At 58.2% G+C, this 25,193-nt stretch overlaps 6 protein-coding genes and 1 pseudogene across 6 annotated transcripts; 5 read left to right on the top strand and 2 right to left on the bottom strand.

Moving 5' to 3' along the window:
* Positions 1-60: 60 nt before the first annotated feature.
* On the top strand, positions 61-2,692 carry ACA1_146660 (uncharacterized protein; the record flags this gene model as incomplete). Its single annotated transcript, XM_004338496.1, has 14 exons — positions 61-79; positions 181-270; positions 420-493; positions 602-695; positions 845-956; positions 1,038-1,131; positions 1,246-1,336; positions 1,439-1,573; positions 1,697-1,749; positions 1,831-1,919; positions 1,974-2,041; positions 2,127-2,318; positions 2,379-2,464; positions 2,585-2,692. The coding sequence occupies 14 exons, from the start codon at positions 61-63 to the stop codon at positions 2,690-2,692; spliced, it is 1,305 nt and encodes a 434-aa protein (XP_004338544.1).
* A 320-nt stretch (positions 2,693-3,012) lies between these two features.
* Positions 3,013-4,142, top strand: ACA1_146650 (annotated as a pseudogene).
* Positions 4,143-4,243: 101 nt separating this feature from the next.
* Positions 4,244-6,595, top strand: ACA1_146640 (uncharacterized protein; the record flags this gene model as incomplete). The annotated part of the gene is made up of 8 exons (XM_004338495.1): positions 4,244-4,430; positions 4,531-4,661; positions 4,730-4,862; positions 4,949-5,105; positions 5,182-5,296; positions 5,358-5,717; positions 5,783-5,956; positions 6,032-6,595. The coding sequence occupies 8 exons, from the start codon at positions 4,244-4,246 to the stop codon at positions 6,593-6,595; spliced, it is 1,821 nt and encodes a 606-aa protein (XP_004338543.1).
* A 163-nt stretch (positions 6,596-6,758) lies between these two features.
* ACA1_146630 (uncharacterized protein) lies at positions 6,759-10,517 on the bottom strand (the record flags this gene model as incomplete). The annotated part of the gene is made up of 17 exons (XM_004338494.1): positions 6,759-6,849; positions 6,943-7,013; positions 7,133-7,269; positions 7,370-7,474; positions 7,570-7,879; positions 7,959-8,113; positions 8,213-8,311; positions 8,394-8,486; positions 8,557-8,646; positions 8,726-8,882; positions 8,915-8,982; positions 9,068-9,119; positions 9,229-9,317; positions 9,385-9,549; positions 9,675-9,811; positions 9,900-9,957; positions 10,055-10,517. 17 exons carry the CDS (start codon positions 10,515-10,517, stop codon positions 6,759-6,761), a joined length of 2,340 nt encoding a protein of 779 aa, XP_004338542.1.
* Positions 10,518-10,673: 156 nt separating this feature from the next.
* On the top strand, positions 10,674-11,314 carry ACA1_146620 (uncharacterized protein; the record flags this gene model as incomplete). The annotated part of the gene is made up of 4 exons (XM_004338493.1): positions 10,674-10,715; positions 10,820-11,006; positions 11,082-11,139; positions 11,230-11,314. 4 exons carry the CDS (start codon positions 10,674-10,676, stop codon positions 11,312-11,314), a joined length of 372 nt encoding a protein of 123 aa, XP_004338541.1.
* Positions 11,315-11,417: 103 nt separating this feature from the next.
* Positions 11,418-18,236, bottom strand: ACA1_146610 (protein kinase domain containing protein; the record flags this gene model as incomplete). Its single annotated transcript, XM_004338492.1, has 25 exons — positions 11,418-11,525; positions 11,609-11,840; positions 11,913-12,293; positions 12,436-12,642; positions 12,749-12,857; positions 13,007-13,352; positions 13,480-13,945; positions 14,052-14,284; positions 14,404-14,522; positions 14,617-14,716; positions 14,816-14,902; positions 14,991-15,046; positions 15,135-15,204; positions 15,273-15,434; positions 15,513-15,654; positions 15,744-15,900; positions 15,994-16,282; positions 16,448-16,503; positions 16,585-16,643; positions 16,723-16,876; positions 16,989-17,072; positions 17,176-17,256; positions 17,341-17,442; positions 17,695-17,754; positions 18,056-18,236. The coding sequence occupies 25 exons, from the start codon at positions 18,234-18,236 to the stop codon at positions 11,418-11,420; spliced, it is 4,041 nt and encodes a 1,346-aa protein (XP_004338540.1).
* Positions 18,237-18,818: 582 nt separating this feature from the next.
* On the top strand, positions 18,819-25,124 carry ACA1_146600 (protein kinase domain containing protein; the record flags this gene model as incomplete). Its single annotated transcript, XM_004338491.1, has 23 exons — positions 18,819-19,017; positions 19,330-19,434; positions 19,533-19,613; positions 19,697-19,780; positions 19,935-20,079; positions 20,150-20,229; positions 20,313-20,654; positions 20,761-20,917; positions 20,988-21,129; positions 21,204-21,268; positions 21,363-21,532; positions 21,632-21,687; positions 21,758-21,844; positions 21,936-22,035; positions 22,116-22,234; positions 22,350-22,582; positions 22,674-23,139; positions 23,229-23,574; positions 23,677-23,785; positions 23,891-24,097; positions 24,234-24,614; positions 24,732-24,963; positions 25,038-25,124. 23 exons carry the CDS (start codon positions 18,819-18,821, stop codon positions 25,122-25,124), a joined length of 3,993 nt encoding a protein of 1,330 aa, XP_004338539.1.
* Between the last annotated feature and the right edge of the window lie 69 nt (positions 25,125-25,193).

Below are 25,193 nucleotides of genomic sequence, written 5' to 3'. Positions count from 1 at the left end.
CGGAATACGCTGCGAAAGGTGCGGGTCAAGATCCGAGGCGACAAAGACCATCCCTTTGAAATGCATGATGCCAAGACAGGTACGTCGCCCCCTTCAACCGCAAATGAGCTCTGCTGCCTGCCTCATTGATTCTCTGCGGAAAGAAATTCAATTTAAATTAAATCGCCAATTAACGAGCAGGGATGCGGCCGGTGTCGATGCACTGGGACCTGAAGGAGGAACTGACGAAGATGTGGCAGAAGCCCATCTCTAGCCTTCCCGTTCACGGCGGTACGCCCCTTCTCCACTCCTCTTCGTTCTTCGCGACCATCGCTTTCGTTATTGTCCGCGCGTGTGGCCACACGCGCACACCATACGCAAAACACCGCACACGCAACACAACACCGCACGCTCACGCACGCAGCTGATCGTGGGAACAGACTTGCCCCGTCTGTGCGACCGAACAACACTCGAGATCAAGCGCACAGACTTCAGGGATCTGCCCAGCGAAGAGGTGACCTTCTCCACACCACGTCTTCTTCCTTCTTCTTTCTTCGTTCTTCTTCTTCTTGCTCATCACGGCGTGGATCTGGCTCATGTCACAAACCAAACCAAACCACAGGAGAAGAAGAGGGGCGAAACGAGCGAGTGGAAGAGCGGCGGATCGGTCTACGGCGATCGACAGGAGTTGGTGGGCAAGCGAAGCAGCGTCTACGGTGCGCAATCGCGGCCTTCCTTTCATTTTCCCGGGCAAGTCAATGGCGCGATGATGAAACGCAAGGGAATGGAACAGAATCCTCACACCACACACACACACACACACACACACACACACACACACACACACACACACACACACACACAGGGGGCGTCACGGAGGGTGAGGACGAGATCGAAGAGATCTATTTCGACGCCTCAACCACGTGGTATGTCTCCGTGTGCATGAACGTGCCCAACGAAGCCGAGAAGATGCGATTGTACGTCCATTCTGCTAGTGCGCGTGCGTGCGTGCGTGTGTGGTATGCGGTTGCTCATCGTTTGAGGTGGGTGGATGACAGGGCCTCGGTGTGGCCACCAGCCGAAATCAACGGCTTGGTCTCGCTCGTGTTGAATTCTGTCCGAGGCACAGCCATGCTCTACCTCTACGACCAGGTATGGGCACACGCACACATGCACCACACGCACCACACGCACACACGCACCACTGCACACACCGCTGCACACACCACCGCACACGCACACGACTGATCGATTCTCGTTGGGCAGGATGCCGAATGTATGATAGTGGAAAAACAAGACGCGGCCATCCTGGTACCGACCAAGGATTCGATGCGCTACTTCGCCATCCCCGAGGAGGGTACCCGAGCCCGACTCGCCATACTAGCCACCCATGGCCACTCGTTTGGTGTTGACTCGTATTTGGCTGTGTGCGGTGTGTGCGGTGTGTGCGGTGTGGCAGAGGGTTCGGTGGGGTTCGCTTTCTACTCGCGCGAAGACAGCGCAGCATTCCAGAAATGCCTGAACGATTGGAAGCAGGAACGAGAGGAGATGGTGCAGAAGGTCGGGGGCTCCCTGCCCTCGCGGCCATCCACAGGTGCGTGCTCCCCCCCGGAGGCGTCCCGCCTCTTCTCTATGCGTGATCTGCTCTGACGCACACAACACACAACACACGACACGTGGCACACGCACCACCGCACGCACACGACACGACACACAGCGGGCAAGGACGACGGAATCAACGGCCGCTCTGCGCGCATGCATCTGTTCGAGGTGTGTACCTCTTCTGGGAACCTCCTCATTCTTAACTATCCGCTCACCGCCACGCTCGTTGTTGTTATGTGCACACTGCAGACGCTGTCGTCGCTGGTGTGCCGAATTGCCGAGGCCTTGGAGCCGAGGGAGACGGCCCTGCAGGTGAAGAACTCGTTCGACTTCTACAAGTACCACCACCACCACCACCACTCCTTGTTAGTCTTCTCACTTCGGTGCGACAGGAAAAACGGCACCGCAGAGACGATGGACATGGGCATGATCATGCAGGCCATCCTCAAGAACGGCGTTGGTAACACACACAACACACAACACACAACACACACACACACACACACACACACACAGAGTGAGAGAGAGTCTGATCGCACACATAGGTCCGCGCACGGAGAGTATTTTGAAGGCGATCCACCAGGGGGTGATCCTGACGACGGCCTTCGAAATCAAGCACAAGGTCACCAAGAGCATTCTCACCAAGGACGTCCGCACCAAGGACGGCTGGCGGGTGCACGTCCACCTGGCACCCAACGGCGCCGTCGTCACGCACACCCGACGGGAGATGTCCATCGGTACGTGCGATCTTCTTTTATTTTTAGATTGGATGGTCATCATGTTCACACTCTACACAGGGGCGCGCGGACCGGAGCCGGAGAACGAGTTTGTGTTCGAGTGGCGCCTGTCGATGTTCTTCAATGCTGCACTCACGGAGCTGGAGGTGCCTTCTCTCTTCTCTCTTTCTCTTTCTCATTCGCTTTCGTTCTTCACTTCTCTCTTTTGCACTTTTTGGTTTAACTGAGCGAACTCCTTCTTCATTCAAACACACACGACCACTCAGGCGGTGAAGCTGCGCCTGACGGACCTGCAATTCGGACCGCAGACGACGGCCGAGAACAAGCAGAAGCTCAACCAGACCTTCTTCAACGGCCAACTCCACGTCTACTGACCGACCCCTCTCGCCCCAACGACAAAGAATACACCAACAATTTAGTGGATTGAACATGGGAGGCGCATGTGAACATTCCTGAGTGTGTGGGTGATGAGAGTGATTGGGCCGGAGCTTAAAATCGGAATGCAGGGTATGTTCCAAGCAAACGAATTGCATCTCCTTTCTGTGTACCGCACACATATTGCTATTGTGTGTTTCATTGGGGTGCGGGTCCGCCTCTCATTCCAATATGTACCGACATGAAGAGCACTTGCCGAGTTTATGCCCCATCTTTCTTCTATCTCATCTGTATTGGTAGCTGTCTTTTGCTGGGGCTGATGCCGGCCGCCAGTTCAGGTGCGGTTAGCGACCTCTCATCTGCTCTTGTGCTTCGCCTCCGACTCTGACCTTTACTTTGTTTTCCACACGACCATAAGGCGAGGTGGCGTGGGTTGGTTCCCTGATGTGCAACGACTCACAGACCACCAGCACACCCGAGGCACCCTTCTGTTCGCTCGCCGCAGCTTTCAACGCCACAGCCGACAACTTGGGCTCCCTGCCACCGCCCTACAACCTCACGTTCTTCATTCTCGGTATTCCTTCTGTCTCCACCGCTCCCTTGTTTGCTGTGCCTGTGGCCAACCGGACCCGCTTGTGTGCGTGTGCATGTGCGTGTGCGTGTGCGTGTGCGTGTGCGTGTGCGTGTGCGTGTGCGTGTGCGCGTGCGGCAGAGTCGTACTCGCTGACGGAAGATCGAATCGAGTGCGATGGCTGCATAGCGGGTGAAGCGTCCATCACACTCACTTCAGCACCAGCGACAGCTGCACAGGCCATCGTATCAGGCCTCTCGCTCTCTCTGACGTCTTCCAGCTCTGCCAACTATTCGCTGCTCATTCACGGTTCGTTTGTTCGTTCGTGCTTTGCTGTCCGTTGATATGAGCCCGAACTACACCTTGGCGCCAATTCGCAGACCTCACCTTTACGAACAACTTGACCATACGCGCAAACCAGCTTGCGCCTTTGGCGCTGAATAGAACAACCTTCCTTCAGATCGGTACGCGCCGCCAATGGCACCGCGCACCAGCTCAACAACTATCGATCGCGACTCACCTTCCCCGTTCAATTGTATTGCAGCGCACGCAACGGGGAGCAAGCCCATATCGGTGGTGGACGGCCAGACCATCATCAGCAACTGCACATTCACAGGCACCAGTGCGTACCTCCGTCTGCTCTCGTGGACGACATCAGTAGCTGATGACCTCCTCCTTGGGCAGGAACCACCTCGCCTGTCGTGTCGGTGGTCCGGGGAGAGCACCGCATTGAGGACTCGACCTTTGCGAACAACGAAGCCGACTCGGTCGGAGCGGTACAGGCTCTATTGGGCACGCTCAGCTTGCATCGCTGTTCGTTCATCGACAACGCCGCCCCCAGTGGATCGAGCTTTGGTACTGCACTCAGCCACTGTTGAATGGTGAATATCTATATCTCTATATCTCTATATATCTTTCTATCAAGAGATATATTGGTGTATACTAATGTGGTTGAAATGCAGTCACGAGTGGAGCGGTGATGGCGAGCCAACTGACTCTGTTGGAGGTCGCGGACTGTCTGTTTCGGAACAACTCCGCCAACCCTGCGAGCTTCAGCACAGGCGCTCTGTTGGCCCAGATTCTGACGGCCAGACGCTCGCTGGGAAAGCCGCCCAGTGTCTTGATCTCGCAACGCAACACCTTCATCAGCAACGCAGGAGGTGCAGGTACCACATCACCATCACCATCACCATCACCATCACCATCACCATCACCATCACCTTTTTAACGTTCATCTCTCTCTGCCGATGTGTGTCGTTCATGCAGTGGACGCCGTTAGAGTGCTGGACTATGACGTCTACTCGTCGGGTGACGTCTTCCAAAACAATGGAGTGGTCGATACGAATCCAGTTTTCTCCATGGCCAACACCCTCTACACGCTCACCTTGGCCATGGAGGTAAGCGGCCCCCGCACCCCCCTCCGCCCCGAAGAATGAGTGGTCCGCTTACAACTGTCGACCAACAGGATGCCGTGTTCGAACGGAATCGAGGTTTGGCTGTCGGAGCCAACGTAGATAGCGCCAGCTTTACCAATTGTCGCTTCATCGGCAACAACGGCGGCATTGTGCCCTACACGAGCGACAACACGACCGTCACCGGTATACTTTCGTACCAGCCAACCGCTTTGCTCACTGGCTCGATGATCAGAAACTGAAACCAGACCTCCTCGCCGGGGTGTGCTTAGGTTCGGTCTTTATTGCCAACACCTACGGCATCGACGTTCAGGACCTGGCGCCGATCAACATGACCGTCGAGAACACGGTCATCGTGGGCAACCTCCAATTCGGAGTTCGAGCTGGCAACAACAGCATCGCCGTGTTCACCAATTCTTCGGTCTACAGGTGACCGGTCGACCGCCTCATTGCTTTCCTTCTTCACCTCTCACACTCTTTGTTGCCCCTTTGATGTCATCACCAGGAATGGGTTCCAGAACGTGAGCGGCAGTGCTGTGCTCAATGACGTCTTGTGCGGCCTCAGCGACTCCTCCGTGGTCTTTAACGCGGACCCCAACCTGTGCACGACCGGTACCGAGGTACATATAGCACACAACTCAGCGTTGTTTCTTTTTCTCCCTCAACTTTCGTGGGGCACAGAACCCATGCACGGCGGGACTTGATCAATGCGGCCGATGCGCTGGGGGCAATGTGTGCCTGGACTGCAGCGGGGCGGCCTACGGCGAGGCCACGCTGAGCTTCTGCGACTCGCTGACGACGCTCGGTGCAGCTCCGGCAGCCAACAGCACCTACTGGCTCGAACTGGAGTTCCAGGGCGACAGCCCCAACGCGCTCATCTATCCGGTCGTCAACGGCGCTGCCCAACGGGCGCTGAGCGTGGTGGTCAACTACACGACTCTCGAGGTCTCCAACAGTTCGGCGGCCAACTCGGTGGCTCTGATGCGCCAGAACGTCGACGAGATCGCGTTCAAGCGCTCCCGCTCCGACCTTGCCAATCTCGTACGCCACTCTCAGCCCCGATCTAGACATGGCTGGTTAGCCCTTTGATTGACTCGCAATGGCAGGAGGGCGTGATGGTGAGTTGCACCACGTTCGAAGGGGTGGCAGCCAACGGAGGCTTCATCACCATCAACCAGTGCCTGCTCCAGGATGGTGTCACCGTCTCGCCGGTCAACGGGATCAATGTCGCGCTGCCATCGTTCTCGCTCAAGATCGACCTGGGCTTCTCCTATTGGAAGGTATACTTTCGATCGAACTGCTTCACCGACCAACCAACCGGTTTTGAAGTTAATTTTCCACGGAAACACACGCAGGGCAGAGGAATTGGCGCGGACGGTGACCGCCACGTTCGACTTTCGCTCGACGTCGTCCTCCAACAAGAGGCGGCTTTGCTTGCGGGCGTGCGGCGAGAGTTCGGTGGAAACGGAAGCGCGCTCCTCGAGTCCACCGAGAGCGTGCTCCAGGGCGCGTCGTACTTCAGCGCCGTGAGCGTGCTCAACTTCTTCCTGGCCGACGACCTGCTCGTCGTGGGACCCGCCCCCTCCGGTGGTGCCGGCGGCGGCCAGGGAGTGCGCACCAGCATCAAGCCAGCGGGGCCGACCGACCCAAGGCGCCACCTGCTGGCGCTGGAGTTCCAAGGCGACTTCGACGAGGCGCTGTACGACCCGAACGTGGGCCTCCTCCTGGGCCAGTACCGTGAAGACGGTGGGTCGGGCGACGACCTGCTCCTGGTGAAGATCCTCGTCCCGGCGCTCGTGGGCGGTGCTCTGGTGCTGGTCGTGGGCACCGTCATCGTCGCCGTGACGATCCGGTGGGCGCTGTGGCACCGGATCTACGGTGGAAGCGGCCAGGTCAACTTCCAGGGCGATGATTTGTAAGCAACAACATGTCAATAAAACTATATAATCACTGTTTGCCGGTCTGCTGGTTGGTTAGATCTTTGACGGACAATAATGCAACATGTTGGCTCAGAACGTGGGAAGAGTGATACTGACACGCTGCGGAGCGTATGTACAGGGAGAGATTAGAGGGCAGGCAGGCTTAGGCGGCGGGCTTGGTTGGGTCCGGACCCGGCGGGGGAGGGGGAGCCGGTGTGCTGAGCACCTTCTTGCGCCTCAGCTTCCGCCACGATCTGCGGTCGTCGAGAGAAGATGGCCAAAAGGGTGAGCCTACCACCAAAGCCAACAACAACAACAAAAAAAGAGATTACGACTAGGCCACGTACCCGCTCTGGTAGTTGATTTCGAATATGATCTGCTCCAGGTACCGCGCTCCGCCTTCTCCCAATTTCTCCTCCTAATAGACAGCGTGTGAGGTGACCGTGTCTTGGACAGCACAACACGACACGCACGCACACACACACTCACACTCACGTGCACGACACACGCGACACACACGACTATGACTTTGTAAACCTCGTTCAAAAGGATCTGGCGAACGCCGTGCGTAGGCAGCTGACCTGGCGACTCGCCCTTGAGGAAGGCCACCAACAGTTGACGGTCCCTGTCGCTCAGTCTGTTGGCCTGCTCCAACAGATTGCCCGGCACGCCCACTGCCGACACCGTACGCCAACGCGAGAAATGCATGAGCTATTGTCGCGTGTGCGCGGTTGTGTGTGCGTGTGCGGTGGTGCGAAAACGCGCCTGACGTACCTGGTTGAGGTGGGATATGAGGCTGTGGCACTCCGTAGGAGGACAGCATGGACGGCTGCCCGCCAAGTCCCAGCGAGTTGCCCCCAACCGATCCGTATCCCGTGTCTATTCGCATTCGTACATACGGTTAGCCCCGCCCCCCAACACCACACACACACACACACACGACGGCGTCGGGTGTGCAACGCGACGCAACGTACGCTGGGGCTGCTGTTGGTTCATGTAGGCCGAGAGCAGGGACGACGGCGGCTGCTGCTGTTGCTGTTGGTGGTGCGCCATCGGGTGCTGCCGCGATGCGGAGAACGCCGACAGCAGCGAGGACTGCGATACCGGCTGTCCGGGATTGTAGGGCTGCGAGGGGGCCTGCGAGGGGTGAAGAGCCTGTGACAGCAGCGATGAGGCCTGGCCGCCTGGCCGCGACGTGCCCTGGAGGAAGCTGGGCGCGCTTCCCAGGCTCGACGACCCGGGTCCGCCGCCCAGCGGGCTGAGGCCACCGCCAAACGAATACGGCTGCGTGGTGTGTGTGTGTGTTATCGAGTCAGTGGATAAGTTTGGTGATGACGTGGCATGAGGAAGAGGCCTTGGGTACCTTCATGCCGGGCTGCTGCGAGGCCGCGGACGCGCCAGAGTGCAGCGCGGAGGAGAGGGAGGCGGAGCCGTAGGGTCCCGATGGCGCGGTGGAGATGCCGCCCGACCCCAGCGCGCCCATGCCCCCGCCCACCGTGACGCCGATCCCTCCGGGCGCTGTGGTGCATCGCGGTGCGGTGAGTAATGGTTGGGGTTCGTAGTTGTAAGAGCTCACAGAAGGCCCAAAAAAAGAAGAGGTGAAGTGATCACGCGTACAGGTGAGCGACGAGAGGCCGGACGGTGCGGACGACGCGCCGCCGGGCTGCTGTGGTGTGCGCTGCTGCATAGCCGGCGATGGGCTGGCCACGAAGGGACCTTCGCCAAATAATAATAATAATGACTCGTGAGTACACACCCTTCGCCCAGGCTTGAGAGGGTGAGGGGGGGAAGCGCGTACTGGCCAACGGAGAAAAGGTGGGCGTGTGTGATGGCGTGGTCACCGGCGAGTCCATGGTTGGCGACAGTTCGGGCGACAGTTCAGGCGAAGTTGCTGCGAAAAGCGAGTGAGCACGGGTGAGGGAGGTCATTCGATCGCAGCGCATCTCTAACCAGGGCGGTACCTGATTTCTTGGACGCGGCTGCGGCAGCGGCCGCTGCTTTCCTCTGGGCCTTGGCCTGTGCCAGCGCAGCAATCCGCTCTTTTCTCTTTGCTGGAGACCAAAAGAAAAAGAGCGAAAGCGATGAGCACACGTATAGCACGATGTGCAAGAAGAAGAAGAATAAGATTACCTTCTTTTTCGGCCTTCTCTTCCTCCTTCTTGGCCTTGCGCTTCTCCAGCTCTTCGTTCCTCTTTTTCTTCTTTTCCTCTCTCTCCTGCACGGTCGGTGTGAAGTGGAGGCGCAGCGAATACCACGAAGTGAGCGGGAAGGGGCACATCTCCGGCCGCTTGCGCAGTTGTTCATTGTTGTGGTTCGTACCTGTCGTTTGGCCTCGGCTATGTCGTGCTTCTCCTTCCTGCGTCGCTCCTTCTCTTGCTCCTCTTCGGCTGAACGACGGAAAAACAAAACACTCATCAGAATTCGGTGCCAACGCCGTTGGAAGGCGAAGAGAAGGAGGAGTTGTGCACGTACCGTGTTTCTTCTTCATCTTTTCAACCTCTTGATTCTGCTCCATGCCCAGCACCTGCATGCATTGAGAGAGAATTTGGCGGTGGAGTGTCCCGAAGCGTAAGCATGGTTCACGACTGACGAGGGCTCCTGCAAGGTGCGCGGAGGGAAGAGAGAACACGAACCTCGTCAAGGTCGAGAACGCGAAGTTTCTTATGGGAAGACGACAGCCCACCAAGGCTGCCGCGCGACGCATTGAGACTTCGCTTGATACCTCTGCAGCCGCACACGGCCACCGCAAACGATGCACACGATGCATACGACACACACACACGACACACCCGACATAGGTAAGAGCTCGGTCCGGAAAAAGGAGGAGGAGGAGAGGCGATGCCTTTCGCCGCCGCCGCTGCTATTGCGAAGGCCAGGACTTGAACCGCCCAGAGACACGGATCTGGCCATGTGGGAGCCCGACTTGGAGAGGCCACCCTTCTCTGCGCCCACGTCTGCAAAAAGGAGAGCCAAATTATTTACGTTACGTGAGCGCACGCGTGTCGTGTCGCATCGCGTCGCGTCGCGTTGAGTGCGTGCTCTAGGGTGAGCGTAGGGTGAGGGAAATTGAAGGACGTACCTGGCGTGGAAGACTTGAAGGGGACTGTCTTAGAGGTGGATCGCTTCAGGATGGAAGGTGGCGGCGCGGGCTCCTCCAGCGGCTTCTTGAGTTTGAAGTGTGGCTCCGTTGTTGTAGGCAGCTCGGGCACCAGCTCTCTGCCGCCGGCCAACAAAGTAGTGAACGCAGTGAGTACAAGCACGACGGCAATGAGAGTGTGCGCACTGTGAAGAAAACCGGACGTACTTGTTGAGGAAGGGAAACTCAAGAGGGTGAAACCGGAGGGGCTCTGTTCGCTCCTCAACTGCACACACACAAGATGAAATGAGTAAATACGATTAATAATTAAACAAATAGAAAAATAAAAATGATAAAGGAGTGAATCAGTGGCAGAGACGTACGTCGCTGCCGCACTTGCTCGATTACGTCCGTGAAATGTTCGTTGTTGAGCGCCAGGGCGAGAGCCTCCAGATGGCTGTGTAGTGTCGTGGTGCCGTTTGATGACGGTCCATTCTTGCTGATGTCCCCGCCCCTTCCTCCACCGCTCGATCCTTCACCTTCGGGCGGTCCCTCCTTCAGCAGCACTTCCAACATCTTCGATATGACGCGCACCCACTCGTCATCGTCTTCACTGCCCAGAACGAGTAGGTCTTGCACCTCGCTCTCGAGCTCATCCTTGAGCTTCTTGCGCAAGGACGCGAAGGAGAAGAGGAGCCGAAGCTTGATGGGTGTGTCGAGTAGTGCGAAACGCGATTTGATCTGCTGCAGGGTCGGCACCGAGAGTGTAGATGCCAGCCGCTCAGAAGACCAGGGATTTTCCAATTTGGCGCTGAGCCAGGCCTCCACGTCCACATTCATCTGCATCGGATCGCGAATGCGCCCCTCGCCCAGCAATTGGCCTTCGTTCGATTAGATTCAATTTAATTCGTCCCGTCTTGGCGCGAACACTTCCTGTAAAAATCTAAAAGAAATACTATTTCCCGCACAGAATCCAACAACCACATTTCCTCCCGAGCCAACATGTCTCGTCGGTCCATTTGGCTCGGCCTTGGCGGCCTTTCGGTAATCGCACACATAGATTTGTGGATGTGATTTGTTGCGACGTTCAGACTCGGTAAATTAAATTACATTTGGGCAAACACATGATCTGAGACCGAGGCGTGTAGGGTGCGTCGGCAGTGGGCGCGGGAGCGTATGGGTCGCACGGGCTGGTGGCGAAGGTGGATGACGTGAGCCTCCTCAAGCTGTGGAAGACCGGCAACCACTACCACCTCGCGCACTCGTTCGCCCTCCTCGCCTGCGGCTTCGTGGCCTCGCCCTACAGCCACGTCGCCGGCACCCTCTTCCTCTCCGGTTCGTACCACCTGGTGTGGTGCCCGCCCGGCGAGCGAGCCTCGGTGAGCTAACAGTGCCCACACACGCTCGCAGGGATCACGCTCTTCTCGGGCACCATGTACGCCAAGGCGCTGACCGACAACAAGCAGCCGTACGTATCGCCATGAATGTCTTGATGAGGATGACGATGATGATGGCTGTGAGAGTACAACCCTGACAACCAATGAATGGAACGTTGCAGGTCGTTCAAGGGCTCGGCGCCGTTGGGCGGTTTTGCGTTGATGGGCGGCTGGCTTGCTCTGGCCGTGGCCAGGCTGCCCAAGTAGGGCTTGTGTTGATTGACCATCCTCCTTGTCTTTAATTGACGTCCCTACAATTACAGTAGCCAACCTTCATTATCGGGCGCATGAAGGAAGAGCTTCGTCGATTCTAGATGCCGCCGGTGTGGTTGCGCTTGTCCTTCTTCTGCTTGCCCTTCTTGTTGCTCGGCGCGAAGTCTGAGTCCGAGCCAGAGTCCGAAGAGGAGCTCACCTCCACCTGCATCGACAGGCAACCGTTCACGCACTTGAGAAAAAAGAACGAAGCGATAAACCAAAGAGCGAAAAGTGAAGAGATCGTACGTCGTGTTTTTGGTTGGCGGCGTCGTCGTCGACGAGACCCTTTCGACCACCCTCCCAGGTGCGCGCACCCACGCGCTCCTCCTCTTCCTCGTCGAAGCCACGCGCAGTCTGTGCCCTGCCTGAGGCGCGGGCCTTCCTACCGCCGCGCTCGGCTTCATTGCGCTGGCCCTTGAGCGCCTTCTCCTCCTCGAACAGCTTCTCGAGCAGCGTCACCACCTCGCTCATATCCAGCCTACGCCGTTGTGAGCGCTCTCGTCAGCGACACACGCACACAGGCACACGCAGCGAGAGCGAAACGGCGTACCGATCGCGGGGGTCGTGAGTCCAGCACTGGTTGAAAAGCTCGCGCAGGGGCTCGGGGCAGTGGTCGGGGACGGTGGGGCGGTTGCCCTTGATGACGTACTTGGGGATGTCCCACTGCCGCTTGAGCTCCGTGTAGGGCTCCCTCCGCGTGTAGAGCACCCACAGCATGACCCCGAACGAGTACACATCGATCTTGGCTGAGTAGGGCTTGTGCTCGAGGATCTCCGGCGCCATGTAGATGGGCGTGCCCAGCGCCGCCGTGTGGTTGAAGGCCTCCTGGGCCTGCGTGATCGAGCGCGACGTGCCAAAGTCGGCGATCTTGCACGACACCGGCGCCTTGGCCGACAGCGAGACGATGAGGAAGTTGTCCGGCTTGATGTCCCTGTGCAGCACTCCGTTCCTATTTGTTCGTTGTTGTTGTTCGGTGTCGTGAGCGTCGTGTGCGTTGAGCCCAAGTGGCGCGAACAAGGCAAGAAGTCAAGAGACAGGGACGGGGGCAAGGCAAAAAGAGACAGGAGGCGTACGTGTGGAGGAAGGAGATGGCCTTGGCCATGTCCAGCGCCACCTTCAGCATCAGCAGGTAATTGAAGTTCTGCTCCGAGAACACGACGTCCGACACGGAGCCGTGGGTACACAGTTCGGTGACGAGGCAGGTCTTGCCGGGCACGAACGAGGCGCCGACAAAGTTGAGCACATAGGGACACCTCAGCCGCGTCATGATGTCCACCTCCCTGCACGACGTTCATCATACATTCACCACCATCAGCACCACAGGAACGGCATTGGCTGTGGCAGCCAAGAAAAGAAGAGAGAGAAAAGGGGGCAAGGGAAGCGAACTTTTGGAACTCGGCCAGCTGGCGCCTGTCCATCTGCGAGTTGAGCACCTTGGCCGCCACCTCCTGGCCCCGATAGTTGGCCTTGTACACCGTTCCGAACGATCCTTGCCCTGTACGTGCGCGCGCGCGTGCGTGTGTTATTTCAGTCATCGTGTTGTCGACAACGGTGTCGTGTGCACACACGGACTCGCCGGCAAGTGGAGAGAGGGAGGTGATGGACAAAGCGACGATGAGAAGGCAGGAGGAGGAGGAGGAGTACCGATGGGCGGGTTGGTGGTGATGATGTCGTCGGGATCGAGCTTGGTGGACAGCTCGCCCACGAGCTTGATCGTGATCAGGTGCGACCCGAGGCCCTCCACGTCGAACTTGATCTTGCGCTCGATGTTGGTCGTCATGAGCAGCGTCACGTGCACGTGCACCGTCACGCTCTTGCCCGACTTGATCACGCCCGAGCCCGGGTGCAGCCGGCACGCGAACTTGTCGTTCTCCGTCGGCACGAAGAACGTGAACCGCCGCGCCGGCCCGTGGTTGGTGAGCACGATCTCATCGCTCACCTCCTCGTCCACCGGGCACTTGTCGTTCGACCCCAGCCCGAACGTCAGCACCTGCGCCGTGTGCCGGGTGTTGTGTGTTGTGTGCGTTGTGCGTTGTGTGCGTTGTATGTGTTGTGTGTTGTGTGAATCAGTGGATCAATGAGCATTGGGCGAATTGGGTGCTTGGTGAGGGGCGAACCTTGGGCTCGAAGGTGAGGTTGACTGACTCGAGGTCCATCAGCGACAGCTGCTTGCCCAGCAGAGCGGAGCTGCGGACCGACGCACTCGATGAGGCGGAGGACTCGGACATGTCGTCCATCTCGATCGATGCCTCGTCGTCCGACCACTCCTCGGCCAGCAGCAGCTGCGCCTCCTTCTTCTTCCGACGCGCCAGAAGCAGCAGCACGATGGCCAGCAGCACCAGCAGGATGAGACACAGCAGCAGCGCGCCGCCCACGCCGCCCACCACGCCGCCGATGATGGCTGCCGTGTCGTCCGACGAGCAGTCCGACCCGAGGCACGTGTTGAGCAGGTTGAGCCGCGCCGCCGACGAGCGCGTGGGTCCGTGGTAGACCAGCTCGTTCTCGGTCGGGTTGAAGGCGAAGATCACCTTGTTGAGGCCCTCCGTGATGGTCTTGTCCCACGGATCTTCTGTCGAGATCCGCCTGCGTTCGTGGTGTGTGCGCCGTAATCGCACCCCACTCACCGGTCAGCACGCGCACCATCGCACACACAGGACACACTTACTCCCGACCAAGAGGGGAGGCGCACTTGGAGAAGCGACAAGTGACCACGCCGCCCTCGTACTCGGCCGATGTGTCGAACAGGTTGTTGCTTCCGCCGCTCAGGGTCTGATCGCGCGTGGGCGGACCCACGTCGAGCGCGTAGGCGTCGATGAACTCCCACGTGTCGTTGGCCCACCGCCGGCAGATGTGGATGTCGGCGTTCTTCATCGTGGCCTCGTCGGCATCGAATCCCACCCCCACCCAACCGCTGTTCCGGCACTGTTTCGTTGTGTGTGTCGTATCGTGTGTGTCGTGTCGTGAGTCAGTTGTGGTTGGAGCGCATGGCACACACCGCAATGGCGGCACGACAGACAGGTAGAGCGGAGGCGGGGACGTACCTGGATCATCATGCGGATGGCGTTGTTGGCCTTGTCGGGAGTCCACGACAGGCGGTACGCCGGCGACAGGTCGACAAAGTTATCATATTCGTCCGAGTTCCTGAAGAACTGGTCTCCGCCTGCAATCGATCAGAATGCCCGCACGCACGCACAGCCGTGGGTCAGCCCACCGGTAGGAGCTAACGGAGCAGCAATAGAAAGGGGCGAGCGGACCGATGTTGGCGAGGTAGCGCTGCTGGAGGAAGAACGACTCACCGGGGGTGGAACCCCACTTGGTGACGTTCATGTTGCGCGAGATGATGTCCATGATCGTCTGATGAGCGCGACCGAAGCAGTGGGGTCAGCAGAGGGGAGGAGGAGAGTGGGGCGTGTGCAAGAGGGAGTTCCAAGAAAGAAGGGAAGAGAGGCGTACGGTGTTGTGGACGATGGCGAGCTCGGCCGGGGTGAACATGCCCTTGCGCTCGTACCAGAACCGATCGCCGTTGCGCAGCCGCTCGAACTGTGCAAAAAATCGAAGCGATTTGAGCATATGTGCGTGTGGAAGCGATACGAGCAGGACCGTGGGGGGGGGACAAAAAGCTGCGCACCTGATCCATGATGACCTTGTGGAAGAGCTCGCCAACGTGCGCGCCAGTGACGTGCACTGTATGTTGGGTTTGGGTGGTGGAATGTGAGAAACATGGCCGGCCACGCGCTTGGCATTCCTCCTGCTGTGTGGATGGTGGCCGTACCTTCGAAGAGTCCGCCGACGTAGGGATCCAGCGTGCCAACGCCGCCAGGGTAGAGCTCCGCCAGGATTTGCTGTTCAGTGGTCAGGTCAATGCCTCTTTGTATCTCTGAAAAACGAAAGCTCGTGAAATCAGACGTACGACGACTTCGGTGTCGTTGGTGAGGTCGGTCCATGTCGTGATGGGCGTCAGGCCGAGCTGCACCCGCGCCGCATTGTAGTCTGGCATGCCGTGATCCCTGGCACGCTGGATGTTGGTGGCCGGCAGATCGCCGCACAGGAAGTCCGGTCCGGGATTGGAAAACTAAGGCGTGGCGTAAACCAAAACACTCAACAGTGAGTGTGCGGATCGACAGCAACGAATCGGAGGACTGTGACGCACCTGATTCCAGGTCGGAGTGGAGAACATGTAGTTGCGCAAGTCGTCGACAAAGGAGGTGTCGACCAGGCCTTGCCTCTGCACCGTGAGACCGCGCAGCAGATCCTCGATCATGCCCGGCGTCTCGTCGATCTTCTTCGTCTGGCTGCACTCATTCACAGGGGGTGGGTGAGCGAATAACGTGGTGAAGAGGAATGCGAAGGCAAGGTGGGGGAGGAGGAGGGGTTGACGTACAAATACCAGTCGCGGACGAGGATGTTGCCGATGGAGCTCTGCTTGTAGTCGTCGTCGGCCAAGAACACCTGCGAGTTTACCTCTGAATGACCGTAGCGCATGGCCACCGAGCAGAAGAAGTTCTCAATGCCCGCGTCCACCGTCGGATCATAGCCGACTGCATCAACGAAGAAAGAAGAAAGAAGGAAGAAGAAGAAGTGGTGAGTCTTCGCTTTCGTTCTTGTTCATGAAGGAGTTGAGATGAGCGTACCTTGGCCGTAGTAGGTGGAGTTGAGAGGCACGCCCATGTCTGCCGCCAGCCACTCTCTCGTCGTGATCTTCTGCATGAATGCGATGATCCACTTGCGAGCCTCTTCGAAGAGCCGGTCCTGGGTCCATTCGGGGTGAGCGGCCTCGAACTCGTCGCACAGTCGGTTGTGCTCGAGGCCGAACACCTCGGTGAGGGCGATGAGATCGGGCGTCTTGTTGGTGCGCAGGTCGCCCCGCCGCTTCCAAATGGCGATGTTTTGCGTCGTCTCCGGGATGAACGTCAGCTCGAGCTGCACAAAAAAATCGCTCAGGCTTAGTACCGTTCGAGGGATTCATCATCATCATCATCATCATCATCATCATCATCATCATCATCATCATCATCATCATCATCATCATCATCATCATCATCATCATCATCATCACGTAGACGAGCGCACGAGTGAGATGTGTACCTCATGGGGGAAGAACCAGTACGAGTTGTTGAGCTTACACGTGTAGTCTCCCGCGCCTGTTGTAGTGCCCGGCAATGGGCCGGGGAGGGGTCTTCAGAAGAGCCACAGTGGTGTGTCGTGAGGCCGGGCGTCAGTACCATTCTTGGCGCGAACCTCGTTGTAGGTGAACTTGGCATGCGGGTCCCAACCGACCGAACTGCAGGCGCGCGCACGTTTCGTGAGTCAGTCACGGAACTAAATTGTTGTTTTAAAGGGAGAGGGACCCGTGCTCGTACCCGTAGAGCCACGAGGCGTCGAGCCAGCCGGTGATGTCCATGAACTGGTTGCGCTGCGCGGTGGGGTTGAAGGGGTAGGCCGACGGGTGGGGAGCCGACCGCTGCAGCGGGCACTTGAGCGACTCGTTCGCCGTGGGGTTGTAGAACAGATCATCTAATCAACAAAAACAAACCACCACACCACCACATACGTCATAAGGTGACGCACATCTCGGTGATCCAGCACACATGCACGCACGCACAGGAAAGGAAAGCGAGGTCGGTACCGACTGGAATGGGAATGCCCAACTGTTCGAGCGTGTAATTGGCAGGCGCGATCAGGAATGGATAGGCATCACGCAGTTGAATTCCTTGAGACCGTCAAGAGGAGCAAACAGGAGTTAAAAGGGGTCACTCAGGCTATATAGCTGCAATTAGTGTGAGTATCTTGATTGAGGGAGGGGCAAGCAGTACCTCGCACGGTGTTGCAGATGTCGAGCACGGTGAGCTGGCCCCAGATCGTTTGCAGATCGTTCGTGAGCAGCGGGTTGTTTCCTGTTCAGTGATCATCGCGCGTATCCGTGGTTAGCTCGCTTGTCGGTCACACCACCAACGCCGATCGCAAACAATCGTACGTACCAGGGAGGCGGGAGAAGAGCTTGTTGCTGATGTTTCGGGCGCTCGGTCCGTCTATTCTCGGCGGCGCCTCCAGGTCGTCCGTGTAGGCGTGTGGTACCAGCACTGCGGTGCGTGTGTCGTGTGTCGTGTGTCGTGTGTCGTGTGTCGTGTGTCGTGTGTCGTGTGTCGTGTGTCGTGTGTCGTGTGTCGTGTGTCGTGTGTCGTGTGTCGTGTGTCGTGTGTCGTGTGTCGTGTGTCGTGTGTCGTGTGTCGTGTGTCGTGTGTCGTGTGTGTAAGCGCGTTGTGATCTCGGCCGTGTGACACGGATAATTCCGAAGGGTCACAGCGAGGCCTGGTGCGCACAAAGCCACGTACCAGCTCTGAATGGCGCGAAGAGGGAGTTGATGGCGCCGTTCAGTTCGCTCACGTTAGCGCCTGGACAACATGAAGAAGAAGGCGTTGGTGCGCAGAAGCAGAAGCCCCATTCACAACTTTCTCGATCGGAGCCTCCGCCTCCTCGGAGCTAAAATGGCAAACAGCGTCCGAATTTTATGCGTAATACCCGAAAAATAAAAATATAAATAAATAAATAAAGGAAGGGAAAAAGATGGTCGCAGCGATCTAATTAAAAAAGAATAAATAAAAAACAAAAGAGTGATAGCAACCAAAAATATGAGTAATTATATATAAGACAAATATAAATAAAAATAACAAGGAAATTAAAAAAAGCAAGTACCGGTGGGGTGGCGGGTGAGTTCTGGTGTGGAGCCATACTCTCCCTGCAGTCCCGGGTCGATGGACTGCACATCGGCCCTGCACGCGGAAAGCAGAGCCGAGAACAAGATGAAGATGCAAATCGATGGCACGGCCTTGGGCAGACCCAGGTCGCTCTCGCGAACGCCTCGCGTAAGCGCCATCGATGCCAACAAGGGTGGAGCTGGAGGATCGATGGATGGACGAGGCAGACGTGGCGAGGAGAAAAGAAGAAGAGAAAGCAGAGGCTCTATTCCCTTCGCCGCAACTGCGGTTGGGTGGCTTCATTAATGCCTCGGGCACACCCTGTCCGATTGGCGTAAGCAGCCGATCTTGTATCGCACCCACGGACACCACCGGTGAGACATCGGAGACAGCCACTCCGCCAACTACGCAACAGCTGCCACAACCTGCCACGAGCAAGCCCAACGCCAAGGTGTTGCTGCCGGGCATGACCGAGAGGACACTCAACTCCGACGGCGCGCCATTGGTCCGAGAAGGCAGATGACGAAAACCGGGATAAAGACGGGTTCGTTTGAAATGAAAGTCGTGGTCACAAGTTCGCGCTGGACTTTGCTTTTGGGTTGTCTGTTCCCTCTCTCCCCCTTCCGCCCCCCTGCAAGCGACCCCAGAACCGCCGCTAGTCGCCCTGGGTGGATAAAGTGTATTTTAATTCGAGGTTCGTCTAGTCTCGGTCATGTTTGACCCTTCCCCTGCGCAGTAGCTGTTCTTCACCACCAACAAAGATGAAGAAGACTGACTTCCCCTCCTCCACTCAGAAGACGAAGATGAAAAACCGCTTCTCTTCAACGTTGTCTTCGTCGCGCGTGGTTGTGGTCTTGTTGGCACTCTTGCTGGCCCTCCTGGCTTGCCCCGGCCGGGCCGTGGACGCTGGTCTCGAGGGCGAATACGGGACCACGTTCAACCTCACTCGCCAGCCTGATGGTTCGTGTCTCCTCTCTTCCTCTTCTCTTCCTCTCTTCCCAGCGACGAAAAAAGGGAACGCGCCAAGCGAAATATTTCAGTAATTTCGCACTATTTTGGCCACTCATTTTTCAAATTTTTAACCGATGTGCGTTTTGGCTGTGTGCCATCTTTGGCCACACCTGGTGGTGTCCACGACGACCACGCACAGGTAGCAACAACAGTCTGACGAACCCCAGGATGGGAATGGCTTTCGCGACCTTCATTCACCGTACGTGCTTTGCTCCCTCTCCCACACACTCACCACAGTGCTGACACTGCCCTTGCCCGCAGATCTGATCCCGCAAGAGTACGACGATCCGGTCACCCACCTGCCGGCCCGACACAACGGCACCAGCGCCCGGTTGATCAGCAACAAGCTCTTCGCCCGCCTCCCCGGTACAACCGTGTTTATCTCACGGCGGCCATGTTGTCGCACTACGCCAGGGGCACACCACCGTGGCTCACCACTCCACGCGCTCGTCATTCATGGGCAGGGGCCAATCCGAGCCTCACGAACGACCTGCAAACGATCTGGGGCCAGCTCACTGTGCTCGACATCTGCAACACCTTGCGAGGTACTCTCTTGCCCTGAGTTCTTCCACTGTGTCTCCCGGGATTGACCCTGCATCACACGTTTGGCGGGCGTGCGATTGCCCAGGGCTCCAGTTGGAAGAGTTCCCGTTCCTGTGGGCGCCCAATACCACCTACCATAGGGAGAAGTTCAGCATCCCCATTCCCCAGGGTATGTACCCTGGTCGCATCATAGACAGACAGCTCTGTTTGCTCTATGTTTGCTGCTGCTCGGCTTCTAACCCTATGTTCTCCGGCTTTTGTGTATCGGCACTTGGGGACTTGTTTGGCGCTTGCTCTTCTTTGTGTGCTGTTTGTTTTGGCAGACGATATCTTCTACAATCCGAACGCCGACGCGAACCTGACATGTCCCCTGGATCGGTCCCCCGGCTTTCCTGCCCTCAACCAGTTTGGGTTGCGGCACCAGTTCCACGACATCACCGGTTGGCTCGACGGCTCGTGGCTCTACGGGTACCCCTTTCGTTCTTTATCGCTTTTCATTCTTTCCCGTCTTTTCCCTCCCCTCCAAATGACTGACAAGGCTTGCCTCATCGCTGCTCAGCTCGACGGGACATGCCCCGAATCCATTCGCCAAGTTCGTCTACGAGGAGATCCGTCAGGGTACGTGCCCTGCTCGAGTCTCCCCATTGGGCGCTGATAATTAAAAGTTAACAAGGGGCCAACCGCTGACGTCGCCCGTACAGACGGCGGCCATGCGTGCAAGCTCAACAACTCCTACTGGTTCCCTCCTTCCGAGCTCGGTTTGACGTTCATTCCGGAGACCCTCGACGGCACGGCCATTTGGAAGCGGCGGGGCGACCTGCGCACCAACAAGACGCCCGATCTCATCGCCCTCACCGAGGTGTTCGGCCTCGAGCACAACCGACTGTGCGACGAGTTCGAGGCCGCTCACCCCGAATGGACCCAGGACCGGCTCTTCGAAGAGGCCCGCAAGTGGATCATCGCGTTCCTGCAGAAGATCACGACAAGAGAGTGGCTGGCGGCGGACATGGGCGTGCCTCTCAACTCCACCTACTACGGCCAAAGTACGAAAAAAAAGACGCCTGCACACCGGACAGAGAAGGATCAACCCGCTAACATTAACTCCCTGTGTGTGTGTGTGTGTGTCGTGTGGGGCGTGTGTGCGATCAGATGGCTATGATCCGACAGTGGACGCGGGCATTGAGAACTTCTTCTGCTCGGTGGCCATGCGCTACGGCCACTCCATGGTGAACTCGCAGGTGTTCTTGGCCGATGATGAATACAAGCAAAGCGCCATCGGCAACATCCTCGTCCGCGACTGGTATTTGTACGTGAGCGCAACCCCTCCTCCTCTTTGCCTCTGTGATCCTCACCCCACTCCCTGTGAATGAGTGCAGCCAGACGAAGAAGATCGACGAGACGCCGGGCATGATCGAGGATCTGCTGCGCGGTCTCACGGTGCAGAGGCAAGGCCTGGTCGACACCTCCTTTGTCGACGACTTGCGCAACTACATGTTCTCCACCCCCACGTGGAATCAGGTACATGTCACCCCTCTCCCCCGCTGATGGTTTGACTTATGTGGTAGCTGATGATTCGTTTTTTATTGTTCTAGTTTACCAATCCTGGTGAGGAGGTCATCTGCGGTGATTTGCCCGCCACCAACATCCAGCGTGCTCGGTACTCTGCCTTTCTTCGCTCTGCACAGCTTGTGGTCGAGTTCGAGTTTGTGGGATCACTCACCTCTTTTTGACGGCCAATTCATATATTGCAGCGACCACGGCATGCCGAGCTACAACCGAGCGCGCGAGCTACTCGGCCTGCCCACGTACAACTCCTGGGCCGAGCTTACCCCGGACACCGAGATCCAGGCCATTCTGGCGGACCTCTACGGCCCCGACGGCATCGACATGCTGGACCCCTACGTCGGCGGACTCATCGAGAGTGCGTCCACACACCATCTCGCCCGCACGCCGTGCATTTCCTGCACTTCGCCCACAGAGTCTCCACTCACCGCGCTCGTGTCGGGGTTATCAATTACAGGCCACGTGATCGGAGCCAGCGTCGGTGAGCTGTTCCGCACCGTCATTCTTGACCAGGTTCGTCTTAGCACCCGCGCTTCGCATAATATCGCTGTTCACCCAAAACCACCCTGCTCAATCTACACAGTTCGAGCGGCTGCGCAACGGCGATCGGTTCTGGTACGAGCGCAAGGGCATGTTCTCCCCGGCCGAGCTCGCCATCGTCCACAACACCGTACGCCTCTCTTTGATGAACACCACCGCATTTTTCCTCTCATCATGATTGGAATTCCTTGATTGCTTACCGCGTCGTCGGCTGCGCACAGACCCTCATGGACATCATCTCGCGCAACATGAACGTCACCGAGTGGGGTTCCACCCCCGGTGAAACGTTCTTCCTCCAGCAGCGCTACCTCGCCAACATCGGTCCGCCGCCTCCCCTCCCTCAGTGCCGCTTTTCTTTTTAGTCCTGACCCCGTGCTGCAATGAACGCGCACACATTGCAGGCGGAGACCAGTTCTTCAGGAACTCAGACGAATATGATAACTTTGTCGACCTGTCGCCGGCGTACCGCCTGTCGTGGACGCCCGACAAGGCCAACAACGCCATCCGCATGATGATCCAGGTTCGTTCGTGCCTCCGCTCTATCTGTCTGTCGAGACGCCATTGCGGTGTGTGCCATGCGCTCCAACCACAACTGCCTCACGACACGACACCCACGGACACACACAACGAAACAGTGCCGGAACAGCGGTTGGGTGGGGGTGGGATTCGATGCCGACGAGGCCACGATGAAGAACGCCGACATCCACATCTGCCGGCGGTGGGCCAACGACACGTGGGAGTTCATCGACGCCTACGCGCTCGACGTGGGTCCGCCCACGCGCGATCAGACCCTGAGCGGCGGAAGCAACAACCTGTTCGACACATCGGCCGAGTACGAGGGCGGCGTGGTCACTTGCCGCTTCTCCAAGTGCGCCCTCTCCCGCGCTTGTGCGTGTGTGCGTGTGCGCGGTGGTGCGCGTGCTGACCGGTGAGTGGGTGCGATGACACACACACAACAGGCGGATCTCGACAGAGGATCCGTGGGACAAGACCATCACGGAGGGCCTCAACAAGGTGATCTTCGCCTTCAACCCGACCGAGAACGAGCTGGTCTACCACGGACCCACGCGCTCGTCGGCGGCGCGGCTCAACCTGCTCAACACGTGCCTCGGGTCGGACTGCTCGTCGGACGACACGGCAGCCATCATCGGCGGCGTGGTGGGCGGCGTGGGCGGCGCGCTGCTGCTGTGTCTCATCCTGCTGGTGCTGCTGGCCATCGTGCTGCTGCTTCTGGCGCGGCGGAAGAAGAAGGAGGCACAGCTGCTGCTGGCCGAGGAGTGGTCGGACGACGAGGCATCGATCGAGATGGACGACATGTCCGAGTCCTCCGCCTCATCGAGTGCGTCGGTCCGCAGCTCCACTCTGCTGGGCAAGCAGCTGTCGCTGATGGACCTCGAGTCAGTCAACATCACCTTCGAGCCCAAGGTTTGACCCGCACCAAGCCAGTGGTCTGTGGTTGTACGTTTGGCGCTCACACGACCAACCCACACGACACTACCACGACACACGTTCAGGTGCTGACGTTCGGGCTGGGGTCGAACGACAAGTGCCCAGTGGACGAGGAGGTGAGCGATGAGATCGTGCTCACCAACCACGGACCGGCGCGGCGGTTCACGTTCTTCGTGCCGACGGAGAACGACAAGTTCGCGTGCCGGCTGCACCCGGGCTCGGGCGTGATCAAGTCGGGCAAGAGCGTGACGGTGCACGTGCACGTGACGCTGCTCATGACGACCAACATCGAGCGCAAGATCAAGTTCGACGTGGAGGGCCTCGGGTCGCACCTGATCACGATCAAGCTCGTGGGCGAGCTGTCCACCAAGCTCGATCCCGACGACATCATCACCACCAACCCGCCCATCGGTACACTTTCTGTCTTCACGCAATCCGTGTGCGCACGACACAGTCGTGGTTGTTGTCGACAACACGATGACTGAAATAACACACGCACGCACGCACGTACAGGGCAAGGATCGTTCGGAACGGTGTACAAGGCCAACTACCGGGGCCAGGAGGTGGCGGCCAAGGTGCTCAACTCGCAGATGGACAGGCGCCAGCTGGCCGAGTTCCAAAAGTTCGCTTCCCTTGCCCCCTTTTCTCTCTCTTCTTTCTTGGCTGCCACAGCCAATGCAGTTCCTGTGGTGCTGATGGTGGTGAATGTATGATGAACGTCGTGCAGGGAGGTGGACATCATGACGCGGCTGAGGTGTCCCTATGTGCTCAACTTTGTCGGCGCCTCGTTCGTGCCCGGCAAGACCTGTCTGGTCACCGAGATCTGCACCCACGGCTCCGTGTCGGACGTCGTGTTCTCCGACAAGAACTTCAATTACCTGCTGATGCTGAAGGTGGCGCTGGACATGGCCAAGGCCATCTCCTTCCTCCACACGTACGCCTCCGATCTCTGTTGGCGCCACAAGCCCTAACACCACACACACACACACACACACACACAACGACGCTCACAACGCGGACGACACACACGACACTAACAACACACAAAATAGGAACGGAGTGCTGCACAGGGACATCAAGCCGGACAACTTCCTCATCATCTCGCTGTCGGCCAAGGCGCCGGTGTCGTGCAAGATCGCCGACTTTGGCACGTCGCGCTCGATCACGCAGGCCCAGGAGGCCTTCAACCACACGGCGGCGCTGGGCACGCCCATCTACATGGCGCCGGAGATCCTCGAGCACAAGCCCTACTCGGCCAAGATCGATGTGTACTCGTTCGGGGTCATGCTGTGGGTGCTCTACACGCGGAGGGAGCCCTACACGGAGCTCAAGCGGCAGTGGGACATCCCCAAGTACGTCATCAAGGGCAACCGCCCCACCGTCCCCGACCACTGCCCCGATGCCTTCAGCAGCCTCATGAGCCAGTGCTGGGCGCACGACCCCGACGACCGGTACGAGATCTCTCTTTAGTCTTCGTCTTCGCTCTCGCTCTCGCTCTCGCTTTCGCTTTTGTTGGTCTTCGCCTTCGTCTTCGCTTTCGCTTTCTCACTGAAGTGATGGGTGGGCAGGCTGACGATGGCCGAGGTGGTGACGCTGCTCGAGAAGCTGTTCGAGGAGGAGAAGGCGCTCAAGGGCCAGCGCGACGACTCGGAGCGCGGCGGCAAGAAGGCCAAGCCCTCCGACCGTGCCCAGACCGCACGCGGCTTCGAGGAGGAAGAGGAGGAGCGCGTCGGCGCGCGCACCTGGGAGGGCGGACGTAAGGGTCTCGTTGACGACGACGAAGATGGCCAGGCCAAAAAGGTAACCTTACCACCTACCTTGGCAGTCTGTGTAGGCGCTTGGCCGAGATCTGACCGCTTTTCGCCGGCTTGCAGATCGACTTCAGCTCGGACTCGGATTCGGACTCGAACAAGAAGGGCAAGCAGAAGAAGGACAAGCGCAACCACACCGGCGGCATCTAGAATCGACAAAGCTCTCCCTTCACGCGCTCTGCCCAAGAGGCGGGAGTTGATTTTCCCGATTGTTTTCCG

This window comes from Acanthamoeba castellanii, assembly GCF_000313135.1.
Source record: "Acanthamoeba castellanii str. Neff unplaced genomic scaffold scf7180000084713, whole genome shotgun sequence".
Lineage (NCBI taxonomy): Eukaryota > Discosea > Longamoebia > Acanthamoebidae > Acanthamoeba > Acanthamoeba castellanii.
The sequence above is the reverse complement of the archived record's forward strand: the minus strand, read 5'-3'. Positions and strand labels throughout refer to the sequence as shown.